Source organism: Pseudorasbora parva, chromosome 17, assembly GCF_024679245.1.
Source record: "Pseudorasbora parva isolate DD20220531a chromosome 17, ASM2467924v1, whole genome shotgun sequence".
Taxonomy (NCBI): domain Eukaryota; kingdom Metazoa; phylum Chordata; class Actinopteri; order Cypriniformes; family Gobionidae; genus Pseudorasbora; species Pseudorasbora parva.
In genome coordinates, this window is record NC_090188.1 from 11,182,146 (window position 1) to 11,203,639 (window position 21,494).

At 38.3% G+C, this 21,494-nt stretch overlaps 1 protein-coding gene across 4 annotated transcripts in view; it reads left to right on the forward strand.

The window, feature by feature from the left end:
* tet1 (tet methylcytosine dioxygenase 1) overlaps window positions 1-21,494 on the forward strand; it is a 55,895-nt gene that overhangs the window by 27,215 nt on the left and 7,186 nt on the right. For 2 of the 4 annotated variants that reach the window (XM_067422489.1, XM_067422491.1), the window contains 7 exons: window positions 12,434-14,528; window positions 14,617-14,707; window positions 17,952-18,045; window positions 18,132-18,340; window positions 19,732-19,882; window positions 20,842-20,931; window positions 21,299-21,436. In XM_067422489.1, coding sequence (XP_067278590.1) covers window positions 12,434-14,528; window positions 14,617-14,707; window positions 17,952-18,045; window positions 18,132-18,340; window positions 19,732-19,882; window positions 20,842-20,931; window positions 21,299-21,436 — 2,868 coding nt within the window. Of the gene's footprint in view, window positions 1-5,687; window positions 5,992-6,145; window positions 6,209-12,433; window positions 14,529-14,616; window positions 14,708-17,951; window positions 18,046-18,131; window positions 18,341-19,731; window positions 19,883-20,841; window positions 20,932-21,298; window positions 21,437-21,494 lie in introns of those variants that run through there. The other 2 variants (XM_067422490.1, XM_067422492.1) reach the window with 2 other exon arrangements.

The window sequence follows — 21,494 nt, forward strand, 5'->3', positions numbered from 1 at the left end:
GCTCTAGTCACACGCACACGCACCCTACCGGGAGAAGAGCCCGTACGGTCCATACAAGGAACTTCCGTTCTTTTAATGTCAAGTAGACCCAAACTCGAAAAAAACTCTCCGAAACTTGTGAGAAACCGGAAGGAGTATTTTTGACACTTTTGAAATACTCCATCAAACGTCCAACATTAGTTTTTGAAACTTTGTCTATGTTTAGGATGGGAATCCAAGTCTTTAACAGTGTAAAAAGCTCAGTATGCATGAAACAGCATTTCACCCCCCTTTAAAAAAGTAAGTGACCTGGTTGCCTTAAAATTTTGAGTTTTTTGAAATTAAAAATTTGAGTTGATACAATGAAGGAAATTTGTTTAATAAATAGAAACTCAAAATAGTATTGTATCTGAACCACATAAATCATGTGATAAATCATGAAAATAGCACTATTTGGCATGTTTCACTGCGTCATCAGAAATAAAACACACACAATTACCCAATATGCTTACATCATCTTTTAATAATATTTTAATAAAGGTTGTCGAATCTCAAAAAATGTTCATTGTATTAACTCAAAATTTTAATTTCAATGAACTCAAAATTTTAAAGCAACCAGGTAACTTTTTTTCTAAATAATTTTTTACAGTGTGGCCATTTTACATGTTGTTTACCAACCTACACTTTCACCCAAAAGGCCTGTAGGTGGCACACCGACTTCATTTAACCAAATATGATAACTTTGTTAGATGGTTAGGGTTAGGTTAGGGTAAGGGTTAGTTATCGTGTGTTAAATGGCCAAACTGCTGAAATCACGTGACATTGGCGATCCGAAACATAAATCGATCCACTGATTCATCACCATTTGAATCTTTATTTGAGGTCTGAAAACAAACACGGAAGAGAAGACAATGCTGAATAAAGTAGTTTTTGTGATTTTTGGACCAAAATGTATTTTCGATGCTTCAAGAGATTATAACTATTTAACTGATGTCACATATGGACTACTTTGATGATGTGTTTAATTCCCTTTCTGGACATGGACAGTATAGTGTGCATACACTTGCATGTGCTCTGGGACTAAATATAAAATATCTTGAACTGTGTTCTGAAGATGAACGGAGGTCTTACACGTGTGGAACGACATTAGGGTGAGTCATTAATGACATCAATTTTCTTTTTGGGTGAACTAACCCTTTAAACACCTTACATTTAAACAGTGCAGCGTTATCACATCTTCTTCATAAGTCTTTGTGATTTGCCCAAAGCAGACTTTTTACATCAGTGCATTCTGATTTTATACATAAATATACCGGTAATCTTCATTCTGCGTTCACACACAGCACAGGTAATGTTACAACTTCCTTTACTGGTAAATTGCCAGAACCAATTTACAGGTATTTTTGATAATGAACATTGATGAAGGGCATTATCAGATTAATGTTATTTTTTACATCAGTTAAAGTGATAAAGAGTCCAAGTGATTCAGAGGGATGTAGGTGGATTTCCACTTACATCTCTTGACATGCACAATTGTTGATGGTGTTTTTCTGGTTTGAGTAGTTGGTCAGTCTGCAGGTAACACCTCGAGAAACAGTACAGTGGCTTAGGGGCTGTTTGCAGCTTTAAAAGCTCACCATATGGACACGTTTCTGCAATTGGCAATCAAGTACACGTGAGGGAAGTAAAATTCTGGAAAGTGTTGTTAAGCCAAATATGAATGTTCTGTCATTTACTCACCCTCATGTAGTTGCAAACCTGTATATGGATTTCTGTTAGCCTAGAAATCTAGATGCACCCTAGCGGCAGCAAATCTAATCTGCCGCGAGTATCATCTAGCAACTCTCAATACACTTCTGAGCTGTAAACGCCAAACTCTGGTCAGGCCAATCACATCGTGTATAGAGTCGGTGGGCGGGCTTAACGTAATGACGGCAGAGTTGTGTGCTATTTGTAAACAAAGAAGCTGGCAAACGGCGGTCTTTCGAATCGGCTTTTGCTACGACTCTGGAAGACTTGGAGTTAAGCTTTTCTTTGAGTAAAGAACAAAGATCGGCATTGAAGTCATTCTTAAAAAGGGAAGATGTGTTCAGAGTTTTGCTGACCGGATATAGATAGTTTAATCTATCAGCTCCGCTTCACGTTGCTCTGGTTATTTGTTGCGCTATCCAATTGTGTGCAGAAGGAGTTTGAAAGACAACCGTTTATCCCGCCCCTCGGATTGAGCCGTGACAATTGTGAGTTTCCAGACCAAACATCTTGATGTGGGTCTGGCTTGTCAAGCTAGCTTTCTATCATCTGTGGAGCCTAAAAGGAGAAATTTAACAGAATGTCCAAGCTGCTCTTTTCCATAAAATTAAAGAGATAGAGATGATTACTGTACTACCGGTTTGGAACGGCATGAAAGCAGTTCAATTAATTTACATTTTGGGTGAACTATCCCTTTAAGAAACTAAAACAAAATCAGATTTTTTTTGTAAGGCAGATGATTTATCAACGAGTAGGACATGATTAAACATGTAGGGATTAATATATGAATTAGTCACAAGAAGACTACTTTACATGGAAAATGCACTGTCACTTGTACCGTTATCTAGCTTTCAGCAGTCATCAGAATATTAACCAGATTCAGCCTTTATGTCCATTGTCAAGGAGAATACCACAACTCCATTGTCCGTTGATGCAAGCGTGAAAAAAACTGTCTCAAGGCAGCTGACTCACTGCACGACTCAAACCGATTTCCATCAGCCACCTCACTTGTTATCACACAAAGCGCTGCAACAATGCTCAGCCATCACAGGTCACAGCAGGCAGACATATTATGGATGGCTGCTTTAGACACATGCTCACAGAGAGATGGTCAGTCTATTATGCAGGTTACGCTTTGGAGTGAAGTTTCATCTAGAGTGAGGATTAGTTGAAATGTCTTCGTTTAGACCCACATGGACTAGATTCACTCTCAGCTAGGCAAGAATCCGTTAGAAAATGACCTGATTAATAACAAATGCTCATGTAAAAACCATGAAAAAGTGTATAGATCAACGTGCATTTGCTGCTATTAATAAAAATCAACAACAAATGGGTCAAATTCAAAAATACGAAGTAATCCAGATAAACCAGTTTAACATTCAACGGTTATTAATTCAAAATATAACCTGTCTTACCACCTTCTGTTACTACAAACAGTCATTTTATTGACTCAACAAAACAGACATGGGATACTGTCTACAGTGCTAAATACAAGTCTAGTCACCTTCATTTATATAGTGCTTTTACTATATAGATTGTTTCAAAGCAGCTTTATATTGTTACTAGGAAATCAATGGGGGAGAGATTGTTTTGGCTGTACATCAGCTCTAAAAAAGAATTATTGTCCAGCTAAAATAAGATTAATTTCAGGGGTTGGAGATCATTAGCTATTTACTTTGGGGCGTCTTACATAACACTATTTTCATCCAAAAAAAAAAATCCGTTACTGTTACTATTACTGTTACACTCATCTGCACAGCAACAGATCAGGCATAACTTTTGAAAGTCAAGTGAATAACACTGATTATCTCTTCCTCATGACACCTGTTAGTGGGTGGGATATATTAGGCAGCAAGTGAACATTTTGTCTTCCAATTTGATGTGTTAGAAGCAGGAAATGAGCGAGTTTGACAAGGGCCAAATTTTGATGGCTAGACAACTAGGTCAGAGCATCTCCAAAAGCTCTTGTGGGGTGTTCCCGGTCTGCAGTGGTCAGTATCAACCGTCGTCCAGTGTAAGAGTGGTGAACTGGTGACCGGGTCATGGCTCCAAGGCTCATTGATGAACGCGGGGAGCAAAGGCTGTCCCGTGTGGTCCGATCAAACAGACAAGTTACTATAGCCCAAGTTTCTCAAGAAGTTAATGTTGGTTGACACAGTACATCGCAGTTTGTTGTGTATGGGTCTGCATAGCCGCAGACCAGTCAGGGTGTCCATACTGACACCTGTCCACAACCGAAAGCACCAGCAGTGGGCATGTGAGCATCAGAATTGGACCATGGAGCAATGCAAGAAGGTGGCCTGGTCTGATGAATCACGTTTTCTTTTACATCACGTTGATGGCCAGGTGCATGTGCGTTGCTTACCTGGGGAACACATGGCACCAGGATCCACTATGGGAAGAAGGCAAGCCAGCAGAGGCAGTGTGATGCTTTGGCAAACAAATCTAATCCGTGGAGGCCCCACCTCGCAATTTACAGGATTTAAAGGATCTGCTGCTAACATCTTGGTGTCAGATACCACAGCACACCCTCAATGGTCTAGTGGAGTTTTCAACAAGTCAGGGCTGTTTTGAAAGCCAAAGGGGGACCAACACAATATTAGAGAAGGCCATAATGTATATGCACACACATATATAATACTAATAAGCACATATATTATATAAACACAGACTTTTAATGTTAGATGCGATTAAATATTTGACAGCACTTGCATAAATAGTTCATATATATCAAATATATGTCAAATAATACAGTTGCATTTGTATTAGCCAGCTCTCTGGTGTTTGTATTCAATAGCTGCTCTAGTGCTAAAAGTAGCTCTTTCGTTCCCTTGTCCTCATCTGACCTCCTCAGCCATATGTTTGTGTGTAGAAGTTGGTGTGTGCTGGCAGACTGGGCTGAACAGTACATCGTGTGACAGCTGCAGTGCAGCGGTGGAGGGTCTGCGGCTGCGCTGTCACATCCACTCTAAACGCGTCTCCATGGAGAGATAGAGAGCACGACTGCTTGCCCTGAAGCGTCTGACATCCTCATAGAAAAAGGAGAGTGTGCCTTGCTGTGACGTCATTTATAAAAACAGCTGTGTGTGGCACCACGCTTAGTCATATGTACTTTGGCTTTGTCCCTCATGTTATTTTTAACATGTTATCCATGTTGTATTGCATCATGGATGGGCTAAGCCGGGTTTTACATTTTTTTAAGAATAATTTTATTTTAGATTTACTGCAAGAATAGGGGTAAATGCTCTAAAAATGTAATGTAATGTTAAGTGTGAATTTTATAGTTTCTCTTTGTTTTTATTGAAGACAAAATGTGATGTTTGCAGCTCTGTATTTATCATTGGAATAACTTTAGACTAATAAATATATAAATATACTTCTAGCAATTTTCTAGATTATTATTTATCATAATATTTACTATTATTACTTACATTATACTTTATTTATATATACATATATAAAATATGATATATATATATATATATATATATATATATATATATATATATATATATATATATAGGGCAAAGACACTTTCCTATAATTATATTGTAATAAGTAATAATAAATATTAAATATAATTATTGTATTGATAATGTCTTTCTACATACAAGATTGTTAGAAAGAAAATGTAAAATTAAATTAAATGTATAAAATACAATTCTATTTTTAATTAGATTATGTATTGTTTATATGTATCATTTTAATTATTATTTAAACATTTCTAAATTATATAATATTTAGAAATAAATTATAATTAGTTATTTTACATTTTGCACCGCTATTATAATAAGATCAAAATGCCTCTTATAATGTGTGTGGGAACTTTTGTGGGTTTCTAAAAATAGTGAGTTAGACCCTTTTTCTTCCCTCCTCTACTGGCTTTGAACTCCAGTCCGGTGTCGTGAGTGTCCGAACCACAGCTTAACGCTCTCCCTCGTGCGTACTTGTAGAGTAAGAAACCACATAGGGGATCCTTTGTTTAGAAGGGTTTAGGCATGGCTGATACATTTACAAGCCGCTAGAGTCCCTACGCGATTGGCTGACGGGCTGCTGTCTGCGTCTGCGAGAGGCATGCATCGGGTGTCTGCGGCAGCGGCTGTCCAAAGTCTCTTTACTCTGCACTGATCATGCAAACCTGTGCTGCTCGCTCTGCATCTGCCACTATGGCCACTTATTCTTCTGAAGCTGAGGGAGGCAAGATGGCTACCTTTTAGGATTATGCTGCCCAAAATAGAGGGTCTGCCTCTGAGGAATGAGAAGGTACAACTACAACCCCAGACTGTCTTTTAATGGCTATTGTCTCAAACAGATGCTCCGAGGAGAGTGTGTGCGCTGGGAGCTTTGTGCGCTTGTATGTGTGTGTATATGCTCTTGTTGTCATTGCTGCATCAGTTATGTGGCTCAGTTAATGCTTTGGTCCTTATTTCAGGTAGGGTGCAAGGATATTTCCAAACCACAAAAAGAGCGAGGTTCTAAGGTAATAGACCCTAATGTTTTGTTTTCCTTTCCTTAAGTTTTTAGGCGCAGAAAATGTTGTGCTTTCCGGTTCTTTTAATGCAACATCTGAAATCAGTGTCTTAAGAGTTTATCTTGGCTGATGGGGCAGCCACGAGTGTGTGTTCACCTGCGCCGTGAGTTTTTTTCTCCGTAGTGAAGTTCTGAAACAGGAAAGCAAGAGCGTATGAATGAAGAAACCTCATAACTTCAGAGAAACTACACACGCGCTTCAGGAAGGAAGCGTACGTTTTTAGAATTCGCGTAACGGCGAGAGCTCGGCGCTGTGAAAGAGTGCACGCAAAGCAGTTTGAGCAAAACTACCAGCCTTTGATGTGTTCTGAGGGGGTTTATAACCGAGCAACTCAGCATAAAGGTGCACGTTCGGGTTTTCGGGATGATTGTTAACTTCTCCCGGTACCTGCTAAATGATAAAGACGTGATAAAAGATGCTTGTGATATTTCTGCCCTCTGTGCTGTGCTCTCATTGCTTTGATTTGTATTTTTGAATGAGCATGTGGACACTCTTCGGTGAGATACACAGTGTGTCAGGGTTTTCCTCCTCTTGCTCTGTTTGGGGTTGGAACTCCCCTTCTGCTCTAACTTTCCCTGGTAACGCTTCCTAAGGGAGACTTCTTTGGATATTGGCAGTACGTGCGCTGTTGCTAGGGGTGTGTTTGGGGGGAGCTGTTACTACAATGAAAAGGAGACAAAGTCAAAGTGTGACTTTTTTGAGTTTTCAAGGCTTCAGACACAACAAATCAAGAACAAAGCCACATAAGCACTGCTGTGAGAGGCTTGACGTGCTGAGAATGATCAAACCGTCCCTCTTAATGGCTTGTGATTTTTTTAATAAAAAGCACATTTTTTCTGTGTTTCAGAACATTGTAATGTATAATGTGTTTTTGACTCGTATGAATTTAAAAGTATGCAGCCATCTGTACTTCCTTTATACACGTTCTTGTGTTATTTATAAACATATACGTTTTGGACACGGTTACCATAAGACTGTAATTTGAGCAGTTGGTGTAGGTCTGCTTATAATCAGACCCAGACCCAGTTTTTTCACATTTTCTGCTGAATTATCTGTGGATTTAAATGGATTTAAAGATGAAATGTGTTAATTTAGTTGAGAGTAGAGTTGTCAAAAGTACTGGTACTTCAGTACCAAGTCGGTACTGAAATTTAAAAAATGTGACGATAGCAGCATTTCCCTCTATCATTTAGAGCGCTGTTAAGGATCAGTTCACCCAAAAATGAAATTTATGTCATTAATGACTTACCCTAATGTCGGTCCACACCTGTAAGACCTCCGTTCATCTTCAGAACACAGTTGAAGATATTTTATATTTAGTCCCAGAGCGCATGCAAGTGTATGGACACTACTGTCCATGTCCAGAAAGGTAATCAGTTGGTTAATTAGAATCTCTTGAAGCATTCATGATTTGGATCGCGTGTCAAACTGCAGAAATCACGTGTAATTGGCGATCAGAATCACGAATCAATACGCTGAATCATGACCGTTTGAATCTTTATTTGAGGTTTGAAAACAAACGTGGAAGAGAAGACAATGCTGAATAAAGTTTTTTGATTTTTGGACCAAAATGTATTTTCGATGCTTCGAGAGATTCTAATTAACTAACTGATGTCACATATGGGCTACTCTGATGATGATTTTATTCCCTTTCTGGACATGGACACTATGGTGTGCATACGCTTGCATACGGTCTGGGACTTAATATAAAATAGTCATTAATGACATAAATTCTATCAAGTTTATCAAAAATTGTATTGTTTAACTTAATTGACACTGTAAAAAAAATTGTCAGGTAACCTTAAAAATGTACTTTATGTGGTAGAATTAAAATTGCTTGTTTTATTCTAAATAATATGATTCATTTTAAAACAAATAGTTTTATTCTAAATTATGATTGGATTAGCCGTGTCTAAAGTGCTTTTCATTGTCAGTTGCTGATAAATGTACAACAGAGTGTTTTGTTTTTTTTACAAGTTTTTCCTTTGTGTTTTCAACGTACAGGCGACAACGTTGCCAAAACGATCTTTATTCGTGCTGCCAATGTTTTTTTTAAAAGAAATATGCAAGACTGAACACGTAATATACAAATTCACGTTTTTGTAGTTTACACAGAGATAACACAATCATTTTCAAAAACGTTTCATTTTCAAAACCATTTTCAAAAACGTCGTGAAACATGAACAAAAAATTGTTTTCAGGTCCCGAAAATGCCACTGTTATGTAAAAGAACGGCCAAAGCGCATTAAAACGCTTTTAGTTGATAACCATCACTATTCTGTTTAGTTTTGTTCATGGACTTTCAATTGGTTTTTATGTCACAAGTTTCTTAGTTCAGTCTCCCTGGTTACCGTCATTTTGAGTTTAGTTCATTTAGTTCAGCTGTCTGTTTAATCATCTTGTTTGTCTTCACCATTCTGTCTGTCTGTCTCTCTCATCTTGAGAATTCATCTTGATTCGTCTGTGTTCGTCTTCGTGCCTTCACACACCCGTGACAAATGACGGACCTCCATAATGGAAATAAGCATTCGACTTATTTTGGTGACTCAGGAGAGCATCGATTTCCTCAACTTGTTCACCAACATCTTTTGTCTTGCCGTCACCTGCCTCTATGATGACGAGACCCTGAAATCAATGTTCTGGAACATTGGGGGTGGGGTGAACTTTCACCATCCTGTTGACCTCCCAGACACCAGCGGATTGACCTGGAAAGAAGCCCTCATCCGGTATCTGAAGAGTGTGTGGCCCCGATCCAGGCCACTGCCAGACCCCATTTCACCACTAGTCACGTGAGCCCGAGTACCAGAGGACAGAGCTGACCATCGCCCAAGAAGTGGAGCAGAGGACTGACGTTAGGGAATAGTCATACCCGGTATCTGAATCAGAATAGTCATACCCGGAATAATCCCACCCGTTATCTGAATCATCTTTATTGTTCAAAAAGAACCATTACTCATCAGTCTGTTCAGAATTTCCACTGTGTTTGATTGCTTCACCACCACCACAGAGCTCAGCCAGTCCTCCAGCCCCAGCCCTACTGGATGAGTGCTGCCCTGTGGCATCTCTGGGAATGCCCTGCCAGGACGCTCCATCCCTCCACCTCTTTGGCTGCAGCAGGTTCCTCCTTCCCATCGACATCACCTCTGTCGTCGCTCACCCCAGCCCTCTGATAATCCGAGCCGGTTACGGTACTCGTTAGCACTGGGATACTGTGGGTCTGTGCCATCGGCCAGCCATCCTCGCCATCAGGGGATCGTTGTCACACCATCACCATCCCTTGGTTACGTCATCCTGCCATCACCATCCCTTCGCCACATCTTGTCACCATCCCTTCTCTTCTACCTTCCCGCATCGTTTTGCCATCTCCTCGCCCCCTCTCCGTTTCTCCCTATGTGTCACAATGTTATGGTGCAAGGGCGTGCCTTTGAGGGGTCGTTATGTCACCATTCCCGTTTCTTTGTCAGTCTCCCTAGTTAACGTCATTATGATTTCATTTAGTTCAACTGTCTGTTTAATCATCTCGTTTGTGTTCACTATTTAAGTTGTTCCTTCTCCTGCACTCCTTGTCCGGGTCACGGTTATGTTAAGTTGTGTTATTTGCAGTTAAACTAAGTTTTGAACTTGATTCATCTGTATTTGTCTTGCTGCCTGCACACACCCGTGACAATAATGGTGTTAAGTAAACGGCACCTTAATCAAGCAATATTACATTTCGTCAAGGTTATTTCAGATACAGATAGCTCCCAATGGCACAATTTCATTTTTTAAATATTGCATTATCCAGTCAACAAGGCAAAAAATGCAACAGTATTTAATTTGACCTGTAATTTTTTGTTGTTGTTAAATTAGATGGAAAAACCCTTTTACCTCTGTTGCAGTGTCTATCTATTATATATCTTCATCATCCATCTACAAAAGTATGGTTTTAACTTCAAGCTTTTTCTAGAAAATGACTGAGCTCAAGAGCTCAGGTCTATCTTTCTCTAGGTGTTGTCTTTCTTGCTGTACTTTGCAAGTTTACCCAGAATTTGCACAAACAAAAGACATCTGATTTGCAGCCTTCATGTCTGCAGAGTCAAAGTGTTGCTCACATTCTACTGAATTAAACCTCAGATCATCTGCAGGCATGAACAGGTTGCTGATAAAAAACAAAACGGTGGGCTTCTGCATGGTAGGAAGCAAAATATCTAAACATTCGCACACAGGCCTCCTATTAAGTTAAGTTACTTTGTTATTGAAAGTAGTTTTAGTCATCTGATGTGGAGCGCTTTTGTTTCAGTACTGGATGGGAACATCAGAGGAGCCGATTTCCATTCTCTTCCTATTCCCCCCAGTAATAAGTTGCAGCAGCTGCCAAGTTATTGCCTCACTGTTGTTTCGACCCCTCTATTGCATCAGCCTTCTGCTGGCATAAATGTTAATGATACATGAAGGAGTTTTCCTGAATACTACATTGTTGATGCTGCTGAAATTATTTACACACTGTACTGAGAGACAAATTTGCCTAAATATAAAAAACATAAAACCCACAGTTCCTCGCAAAGTGACTGACTGACTCCTCCATGTATTTAATCATCTCATGCACGCTGTTTTATGCGAGTATTAAAATTGTGTTTTATGAGAGGTACTTGGGTTACAGTAAGGCAAGCGTGCCTTGAAGACACTAATGTGCTGGTTTTCTCTCTCTCTCTATCTCTATCTCTCTCTCTTCATTGCCTCTTTATTTTCTGGTATGGAAAATAATTATGAGACTATAATGAGCATTTCCAATAATGTCCACATTATGATATATTCAAATTAGGGCTGTCAATAGCAACACGAAGGTCATGGGTTAGATTCCGGTAAACTGGTAAAATGTATACCTTGAATGCAACATCATTTGTTTTAGATAAAGCATCTGTCAAATGTGTAATCGTACGTGCATCCCATAGGTTTTACATTCTATATTGTGTTGAACCAAAATACTGAAACACATTCACGTGTGGCATACTGACAGAGATGAAAAAATGAAAACATTCATTGCCTCTAATAGGTCATCCCAGGTGTATATGACATACTTCTTTCAGACGAATAAAATCGGAGTTATATTTAAAAATGTCCTAATCTTGGCTAATCCAAGCTTTATAATGGCAGTAATGGTAGCTCTGTTTTTAAAGACCATAAAAAATGTCTGTTCGTCAAATAACGTGCTCCTCACGGCTCTGGGAGGTTAATAAAGGGAGGTTAAACAGCTTTTATACAACTTTTCTTTATGTAAATTATTTTTATAGGTTTCTCAAAGTATATTTGGGTAAAATAAAGCCATGGTTTGGATTTTTTGCGCTCTCTCTTTAATAGAATTTTGTTTTATTTTGTATTTAAAAATTACATAGTGTAAAATTAATTACATAGCGTAAATAATAATAATTAAAACAAATAATAATGCAGTTAATCATGTCTCCTGACCCGTACATACACTGCCATTCAAACGTTTTTGGTCGGTGAGAATTTTTATGTTTTTAGAAGTCGTCTCTTATGCTACAGTTACAAAGGCTGCATTTATTTTTTATTAAAAACACAAAAAAAACAATAATATTGTGAAATATTATTTAAATGTAAGATAACTGGGTTTCTATTTTAATATATTTTTAAATGTAATTTATTTTATTTATAGCTGAATCTTTAGCATCATTACACCAGTCATCAGTGTCACATGATCCTTTAGAAATCATTCTAATATGATGATTTGCTGCTCAAGAAACATTTATGATTATTATCAATTTTGAAAACGGTTCATCTAAAACATTTGATGAAAGGAAAAAAAGAACAGCATTTATTTTAAATTGAATCTTTTTTAATGATGTTCATTTGCACTCATTAGTCTTAAAATATAGACTCATGAGTAAATCAGGCTTTCGATTACCTAAAAAAAATTATGTTTAAGACAGTAAAGAGTTTTGTGAACTTTTAGTGGACATTTAGCAATTTTTTATTATAATATGATGAATTAACTAAATGTTAGTTTTGTTTTTGAGTTTTTTTCATGTATTATTCAAGTTATTCACGTATTATAAGTTGTAAGTGACTATCCACTGTGGCACCAGCTGTCATAAGTTGCAATGACTAATTGCAGTATGTATTGCTTCACACCACAGTCAAAACATGCTGAAGCATCTCTTTATTTTTCCACTGCAGGTTGAGTCAGAGGCAAACTCAGTAAATGGCACAAGCTCAGAGCAGATGGCAGAGACCTGTCCCGCACCAGAGGAAGAGGCGCATTACATATCTTTAACACACAATGTTCCATCTGAGCATGGCTTGTTACCAGCACCTCCTGGAAAGGATTCCAGGACCACAGATGTACTTCTTCCTCACACCATCTCTCTAACCCCTCATAATGGTGCTGAACACATGAAACCAAACACTGAGAGACATGTGGATCCCACCGAGCCACATGCCATATTCCATAGATCTACGTTTAACAAAACTCACAAACTCGAGGAAGTTAAAGAACAGACCATTCCTCTGAAGAAGATCAAACTGGAGGAGCAGTGGGTTGAGATTGATGACCAGCACTCAAAGCATTTAGAATCTAGTGAGTGCTACGAGGATGCTTTATCTACACTAGCAGCTGTGGTCTGCTTCTCCAGTACAGATAGGAAGAGTCTAGAAGAGAGGCTTTTTGGGCCTCAGGCCTCAGACATGTGTTTAAAAACTGAGCCGAAAGAAGAACCATATCAGTGTCCGTTAAATCAAGGAGAAAGTCCTGAAGAACCTCCTCAGAATGATAACATTGCACTATCTTTACCCAGTGTCCAGTCTCTGGTCCAGCATAGGAATATTAGCGTTGATCAGGCTATAGCGATTGAGGCCTTGACCCAACTGGCAGCTACCCTACAAACAGTGCCCTTTGACATAGAAAACCAGAGTCAGGACGTTCAGCACGAAACATCTACATACTCCGCTTCAAGCAACCACATACCTCTTCGAGAGGCTAAACCAGTTTCAGATGTTTTCTCTAACAAAGTCTCTGTAATCAGTTCATCATTGCATCAGACTTCTGTCATCCGCAGCCCTCTGAACCGGCCATCCAACTTCACCCAGTGTCAAAGTCAGCGCTGTGCCTCTACCCCCAGAAAACTTTCCTTGAAGGATCTTCTGGTGGCCAGCTCAGAATGTGAAAAGCTAGCATATACCGCGGAAAACCGAAGAAACGGCCAAGCACTTTGTAAAGCTGATAGGTTAGACGGCACTTTTAAGAAGTATAAGCATGGAGAAGCGACTCCCATCTCGAGAAAGAGGGACGAGGAGGAAGTCGCGGCTCAATTGGTGCAGCTTGCCTTCATGATTGAATCAAGGCAGATGCAAGTCTCGGAAAACAGTCCTCCGAAAGGTATGCCTTCTCAGACAACGAAATGCAATCATAATTATTTGGGGCAGCATTTGAAAAAGCAAAGGCAACCTAAAATGACACCAGCAAAACCTAGAATGTCGAAGAAGAAAGCTGCCGAGATCGAGGGCAATCATTGTAGGATTCCATTGGCCAAGAGGACGCCCAACAGGAAAACCCCACTCAAGGCCGCGATTCAGAAAGCCATTTCGCAACAAAAGATGAGGTTACAGCACAAGAGGAGTCCGTTTCTTCCACAAGCTCAGATAGACCTGAAAAAATACATTGCGGAGGCTCAACACGAGAACAGGCAACTCTTATACTACAACAACTCTTTGAAAAAAGAGCATTTGGACATTGTAGGTTCTGGTAAGCAGAACGGCTTTCACTTTAAATACGAGCATGGAGCTCAAAGTCATTCTTTACCGCCACCAAACGGACTCTTTCACAATCATACTAATGACCATTTTGGTGCTAGCCAGTGGCCGGGGCATGAATGTGAACAACAAATGATTTCTCAGGTATCGAAAAACTACGATGTGCTAAATCATGGTGCTAAACAACAACCTCAGCAAACCATGGCCAGTGAGCCCTGTAAAGACTTACCGCAAAGCCCAGGTATGTACCATAAATTGAACGGCTTAAATGATCATCAGCACTTGCACACGAATCAAAATGGATTTTACAAAGTGGAGAAGTCTGGAGGTGTTACAGTGTTGTCCACATCCAGTGTACATTTGGAGAATGGTGACGTGGCGTACACTGGAGAACAGACTCCCACCAAGCACACGCTCAACAACTTTTTGGAGTCTCCAATGAGGTTTTTGGACACACCAACCAAGAATCTCCTCAACACCCCCTCTAAACAATCCGCAGAGCTGCCCTCCTGTGACTGTGTGGGTAAGTCAAATTAGCCATATCATAACTTGAAATAAAAGTTTGCTAAAAGTTCTTTCAATTAATCTACGACCACGATTTGCCTCTACAGAACATATAATTGAGAAAGAGGAAGGTCCATACTACACTCACCTTGGATCTGGCCCGAATATAGCAGCAGTGAGAGAGATGATGGAGAACAGGTAAAGTGGATCTCAACTGCTATGTTTACATGCAATAATGATTTCACCGGCTCCATCACAAAAATATAAAACTTTATATTTAAATACATTATTTTATATTTACACGTCGTATACATTTATTCTTTAATTTGAAATATAATTTGTACATTTATTGTTTAACTTTTATCTTTCTTCTGATCCCTTTTTTTCTCTACATATCCAAATGTTTAAATGGAGAACTGTATTTTGACATGTTTTTAATTTTTAAAGAAGCATTTATTGCTTAATATTTATTTTAAATATTTATTCAATTAAAGTATTATTCAATTATTTAATATATAAAAAGTAATAATTATTATTATTTAATATTAATTATTACTGTTTAAATATTATTGTAGTTTAGATCAATTATGATGGTCAGTTTGCAGACTTAACCTCTTGATCTATTAGTAATTTGAATTACTGATTATTAGATTGCATGTAAATGTAGGTAACTTGTTTTTATCAATAACTTTAGCATATGGCAACCAAATCATACCGACTATGTAACCCGGTTGTGCAATGTTTTTGACATTAGCAGATAAGTATACATGTAGCTGTAGACTTCGCTGCATCCAATCTAGTAACCACAGATGCGTTTTTAGCAGAAACACACTTTCATGCTCTCTAGAAGTTGAAACAGGAAGCCCATAACTGAGTTCATAGGGGCCCATAGAGTGACTCTCACCACAGAGGTTGTGAGGTTACTACTGAGCTGCTATAATTATTGCAGGCTGATGTTGTGGCGATACTATTTCCCATCATCCATGCATTTAGAAGTATGACACTACTGTATATTGATCATTCTCAAACTTTCTTGTTAGAGTTTGTTTCAGACCCCAAACCCTAAATATTATAGATAAAATAACCCTATCTGCATAGTGAATTCTGATTGGTCTTCTTTTTTTGCATTCAAAATTAAATTCACCAGAAATTAAAATCTGCATAGTTTTCTAATAAGTTTATATATTTAACATTTGTGTAAAAGCCTGTTCACATAAAGATTGATAACTATAAAGATAGCTATATTAGCATCCACACCAATGCATAACATTCTGTTTATTATAAGAATTTGCTGCTGTTATGTTGTCAGCCGCTTTAAATGCTTAAGCTTTTTATCGTTCGTCAGCTGGGGGGAAAAATCTAAAAGTGATTCCAGGGGTTTTGTTCCTCTTTACCATTATAGTTGTCTATTCTTTTAAATTCAGAACATTTTGTTGAACTATATCTTTAAATGTATCTATCATCATAAACTCATCTTCATAGTTATTGTCATTGGCGTTAACGGGCCTTAATTGTGGATAGGCAAAGATACAGACAACTCATAATTTAATTTTAGAAACGTCTTTTAAAAAGTATTTTTACATGAAAAAGTATGTAGCTGCCTTTTTATTTTATGAAGGAGCTCTGTTGCAAAGGGTTCATCATCTTTTGAGATCCTTTGCAATAGAAAGTTTGAGTGCTTAACACACATAGAACTCTCACAAACAGTGATGCCAGTGACGCGTTACATAGTAACGCGTTACTCTAATCTGACTACTTTTTTCCAGTAACGAGTAATCTAACGCGTTACTATTTCCAAACCAGTAATCAGATTAAAGTTACTTATCCAAGTCACTGTGAGTTACTATTTTAGTCATTTTCCTTAGTAAAAACCGACAGCTTATCAAAATTCTCAGCCCGAGTCCAGCTGGAGCCCGTGTTTTTTATTTATTTTATTTTTTTACATTGTTGCAGCCGTAAAATAATTCAGTTTTGTTTTTAATGTCAATGTAGTTATTTTTCGTTTCGTTTCTTTATAAACCTAATTAAGAAAAATGTTCAGAGCAATTTTTTGTTTGTTAAATTAAATTTTATATAGGCAAGACAATTCAAGAGTTGGTTTGAGAGACTAGGCTATTAAACATGCGGTTAACTCACTGGGTCGTCACATAAAAAAATTAAAACTTTAATTTAACAAACAAAAAACTGCTCTAAACATTTTTTGAAATGATCTTAATAAAGAAACGAAACGAAATATAACTACTTTGACATCAAAAACAAAGTAGGCTAGTTATTATACCACCACAAAGGCATTTTTGACGAGCTGAGGCAGGCTGATAGATTAGCCTACTGCTCGCAACGGCGCTCAAAAAAACCCGAAACGGGCTACACAATAAAAAAAAAGAAAGAAAAGAAAGTACATGCAGGTTGTCTTATAGCCTACCTTACACTTCAGCAAAATTAATATAAATCCGATCTTCAATTCCCGCAGTATATGCTCATTTAACGGAGTTCACATCAAAGCAAAAGATTCTAGCATTTTATTCTGCAGCCCATTTCAAATTCAAAGATCGCAATATGAGAGAGAGAGAGCGACCTAAGCACTGGTAAGATCATTAGTCTCATTAATTTATATTGAAGATGATTGTGTTTTGTGTGACTTATTTTAAAGTTTCATTTACGGCCATTTGCGTTGGCTTGCTTTACTCATTTGCAGCGATGTTGCAGTAGCACCGTTATCTATCTGACTACAACATAAGCTCTCACACATTTATTTTTTAATTATTTGCCAGGAGTAAAATTTACACATGTGGTTTAAACAACCAATACATTTACATTTGTCCGGTTTAGTTTGAAATGCTTTCATGCACCTTCTGAATTGGTTTGTTTGAGTGATCGGAATTAAATACGTCTCGAAAGACTCTCGGAAGGCATTAAGCCTACTCCTGGTCATTTCGCAATCAGATAGATAGGCCTACCTGGTCAGAGAAAACGAATGAAGGAACCAGTTGTAAAAAGGCCATAACTCTAGCAGCTGCACTGAAGAGACGGACTCTTTAACCCTGCGCGAGCCATATCTTGACAGTGGCGCAAGCTATCATGGTCTCATGTTGTTTCCAACAGCACATCTCATTGTTCATTTTAATTATTAAAATAAATATAAAACGAAGGAGAAGCCTAAAAAAATGGGCGTAAAAAAGTCGGGACCGTCAGGCTCGGGCATAAATGCAATAAAGTGTGTTGCCAAAAACAGTTGTCATTTCTATTTTGTCAGGGGTGTTGTCGGCAACTGCTGAATGTAACTTATAAAGTAACTTGTAATCTAACTTAGTTACTTTTAAAATCAAGTAATCTGTAAAGTAACTAAGTTACTTTTTAAAGGAGTAATCAGTAATCAGTAATCAGATTACTTTTTCAAAGTAACTGTGGCAACACTGCTCACAAAACACTGTTTTCTTCACAGATATGGCGAGAAAGGCAATGCGGTCCGCGTGGAGGTTGTGGTGTATACTGGTAAAGAGGGGAGGAGCTCACAGGGTTGCCCAATCGCTAAGTGGGTGAGTGATCTATATGAAATAGAAAGAAGAGCTTGCAGAGTGTCTGTTCCTTCATATACTTTCTGCACATGTGTTGAATTCTGCAGATCATACGCAGAGGAAGTGAGGAAGAGAAGTTGTTGTGTCTCGTGCGGCAGCGTGCTGGTCACTGCTGTCAGAATGCAGTGGTAGTCATTCTCATCCTGGCCTGGGAGGGGATCCCACGCGGTGTGGCTGACAGGCTGTACCAGGAGCTCACACAGACTCTCTGCAAATATGGCTCGCCCACTAGCCGCCGCTGTGCCCTCAATGAGGAGTGAGTCACAAGTAACATACGGACAGAGTGTGTGGGAATGATTCACTTACACACTCCCTCACAAGAATACAAAAGAACATTTGGAGGTTGCTCTTGATGAAGTGTTTGGGAAGCATGAGTACTTTCTTTAAGCCTTAACACTAACTCCTTCACATTACAGTTTTGTAACTGTACATTCCCCCGCTGAAAAGACCTGGCTAGTTTAGTTGTATGTCATAAAAGCCAAAGAATTATGTTTGTTTAGCTGTTTGAGCATGAAAAATATCTGCAAATAATAATCTATATCACTAAGCGTTGTTTTTGAACTCCCTGAAACAAGTTTTCTTCCGGGAATGTACACGTCACAGTATGCCTTATTTAAATAAGTTAAGTTGTAACATGAAAATAATGCTTTATGTATGTTTCTCTCGATGGATACACGTACTGGCTCTTCAGTGATACATTACAACAGCGATGATAAAAGAAAAACGTGGGCAAAACTCTCTTTGTAAACTGTGTTCAATGCATTCGTGTGCTGCCGTATGACCAGTCATTTCGCCGTCATCACCCAGGTGTAGAGCCAGAAGATGCGAATGAGAACTTGCGCCGTTGTGAGATCGCAAGTTCTCACAGCAAGTTCTCACATCTGTCTCTGTGCACTCCGCCGAAAGCGTGCACACGTCTCACAGCATGCGAATATTGAGTTCTCTTTCAAGTCTTGCACTTGAACGGACAGACTCACACAAAAAGTATGTCAACATGTCCATCTTGATGAGTATCCAAGCAGACATAGTCTGAATATGCCTTAAGTGAATTTTATACAGTCGAGAAAGACAACGCATATCCTTACATTAGGTCTTAAAGGGGCAGGAACCTTTACAAGGTCTACAAGTCTGCTTGTACCTAAGTTATTTGTTCTTATTTTCTTAATTTTTATTAGTCCCTTTTCCCTGAACATAGCAAATAATGAACCGTACTGAAACCGTGAACCTAAAATCATGATACAAACCGAACTGTGAGAAATCTGTACCGTTACACCCCTAGCGTAACGTATGCGAGGGGGTGCCACAAAATTTAGAAAATTTTCAAAGGGTGCCATGACTGAAAAAAGTTTGGGAAACACTGAATCAGAGCACATTGCACTTTTCAGAAGGAGGGGCTTTATAGAGAGAAACTTAACAGAGCATTGACAGACTGGGAAAAGAGGTGACACAACAATGTAAAATGTGCAAAAATTCATTCCAGCATGAAAACAAAATCAAAATTTTGTAATAAGGCATAAAATGGCCTCTTTATTATATTGGTGAAATAATGTGTATTTTTCTGTTGAATAATAGCACCACCAGCAATTTCTGTATCATAGTATGTTATTGGACTGTAACTTACCTCATTTTCTTCATCTCTCCTGTTAGTCGTACCTGTGCATGTCAGGGTCTGGACCCAGAGACCTGCGGTGCCTCTTTCTCGTTCGGTTGCTCCTGGAGTATGTACTTCAATGGCTGCAAATTTGCACGCAGCAAAACGCCCCGGAAGTTCAGACTGCAGGGGGACTATCCTGTGGAGGTGAGCACTAGATGGGTTCATTGGAGAAATATTTTTAGCCCATTGATTTTCAACATCAGCACACTGGAAATGTGCAAAGAAAGGCTTTGTTGTGGATAATTATGCTGGTTTTCAAAATCCTACCAAAAAGCCATAGTAACTTTAAATGAGATGTGCAACTTTCATGAGAATATCATGTGTGATGAGCATACCTGAATTTTACATGAGCATACCTTGTTTATCTGAACCAGTTTAACCAGTGGCCATCTAGTGGCACTTAGTAAAATCCTATGTTAATAATACATCACTCACACTAACAATTAAATCAAGGTGTGAATCCATAGAGCAATTGCATAATTGAATTTTGTGTGGTATTTCCTTTGCAAAACCAGATGCGAGATGAGCATTGAAATAGTGCTGTGCCATTGTATATTCAACAGGTGCCTGATTTGCAATGGTGGAGTGATGCTCTTTACCTTTACAACCAAGTTTTAGAAGCATACTGTAAGATTGCAAATGTTCTGTGAAAATCGAATATAAACAATGATAACAGTGGCTTTAATGCATAGAGCATTTATTGCATGACATTTTATGTCATGTTATTTTTTAATCATCTCTGTCAAATAAATTCTTAGTGAATAGTGAAATAACCTCTAAAACACTGTCATTTCTAAGTAATTAATACTTTTATTCAGCAAAGGTGCATTAAATTGGAAATCAAAAGTGGAAGTAAATGCATTTATAATGTTAAAAAAAGAGTTCTATTTTAAATAAATGCACTGAATTAATACTTTTATTCAGCAAAGATGCATTCAAGTGATCAAAAGTGGAAGTAAATACATTTCTAATGTAAAAAAAGAATTATATTTTAAATAAATGCACTTATTAACCCAAAACTTTTTGAACAGTAGTGTATTATTCAGCTTTATGGTAATTTAAATCAGCCTTCAAACTGCATTATTGTTTGATTTTGCGGTTAGGAGGAGAAGTTGGAGAAAAACTTGCAGAATCTGGCATCAGATTTGGCACCCGTCTACAAGAGACTTGCTCCTGAGGCCTTTGACAACCAGGTATGTATTACATCATCAAAATTAAATCTTTCACAATGTTAAAGCTGCTTTTAAACAAGGCTTAACCGCAGAACATGTTAATTATCTAAGTTGAATATGTGACTTTTTATAATTTTGTGACTTCTAGTTACCTTATTTTGCAATGCATTAGTAAGTTGTTTTACGTGAATGTGTAAGACTTCTGATTCATGAGCCGCTATTATTAGCCGCTTTGCAATATAAAGCAGCGTAACATACTGTTTTTGTACAGTACATTTTTTTTAACCCGAATGACACCGGAAACCTCACGGTTAGCATCCTAGAAAAAGCAAACTGAGCTCGGTGTACATTTGTAAGGGAAGTATGGTAATGATCTGTAACCAATCAGGTGGAGCAGGAGCAGCGAGGGATGGACTGTCGGCTGGGCAGAAGGGAAGGCCGACCTTTCTCTGGTGTTACTGCTTGTGTGGACTTCTGTGCTCATGCCCACAGAGACACACATAACATGACCAATGGAAGCACTGTGGTGAGGCTCACATCCACCATCACAATGTCCTAACACTTTCTTGTTCAATTTTCTTTAA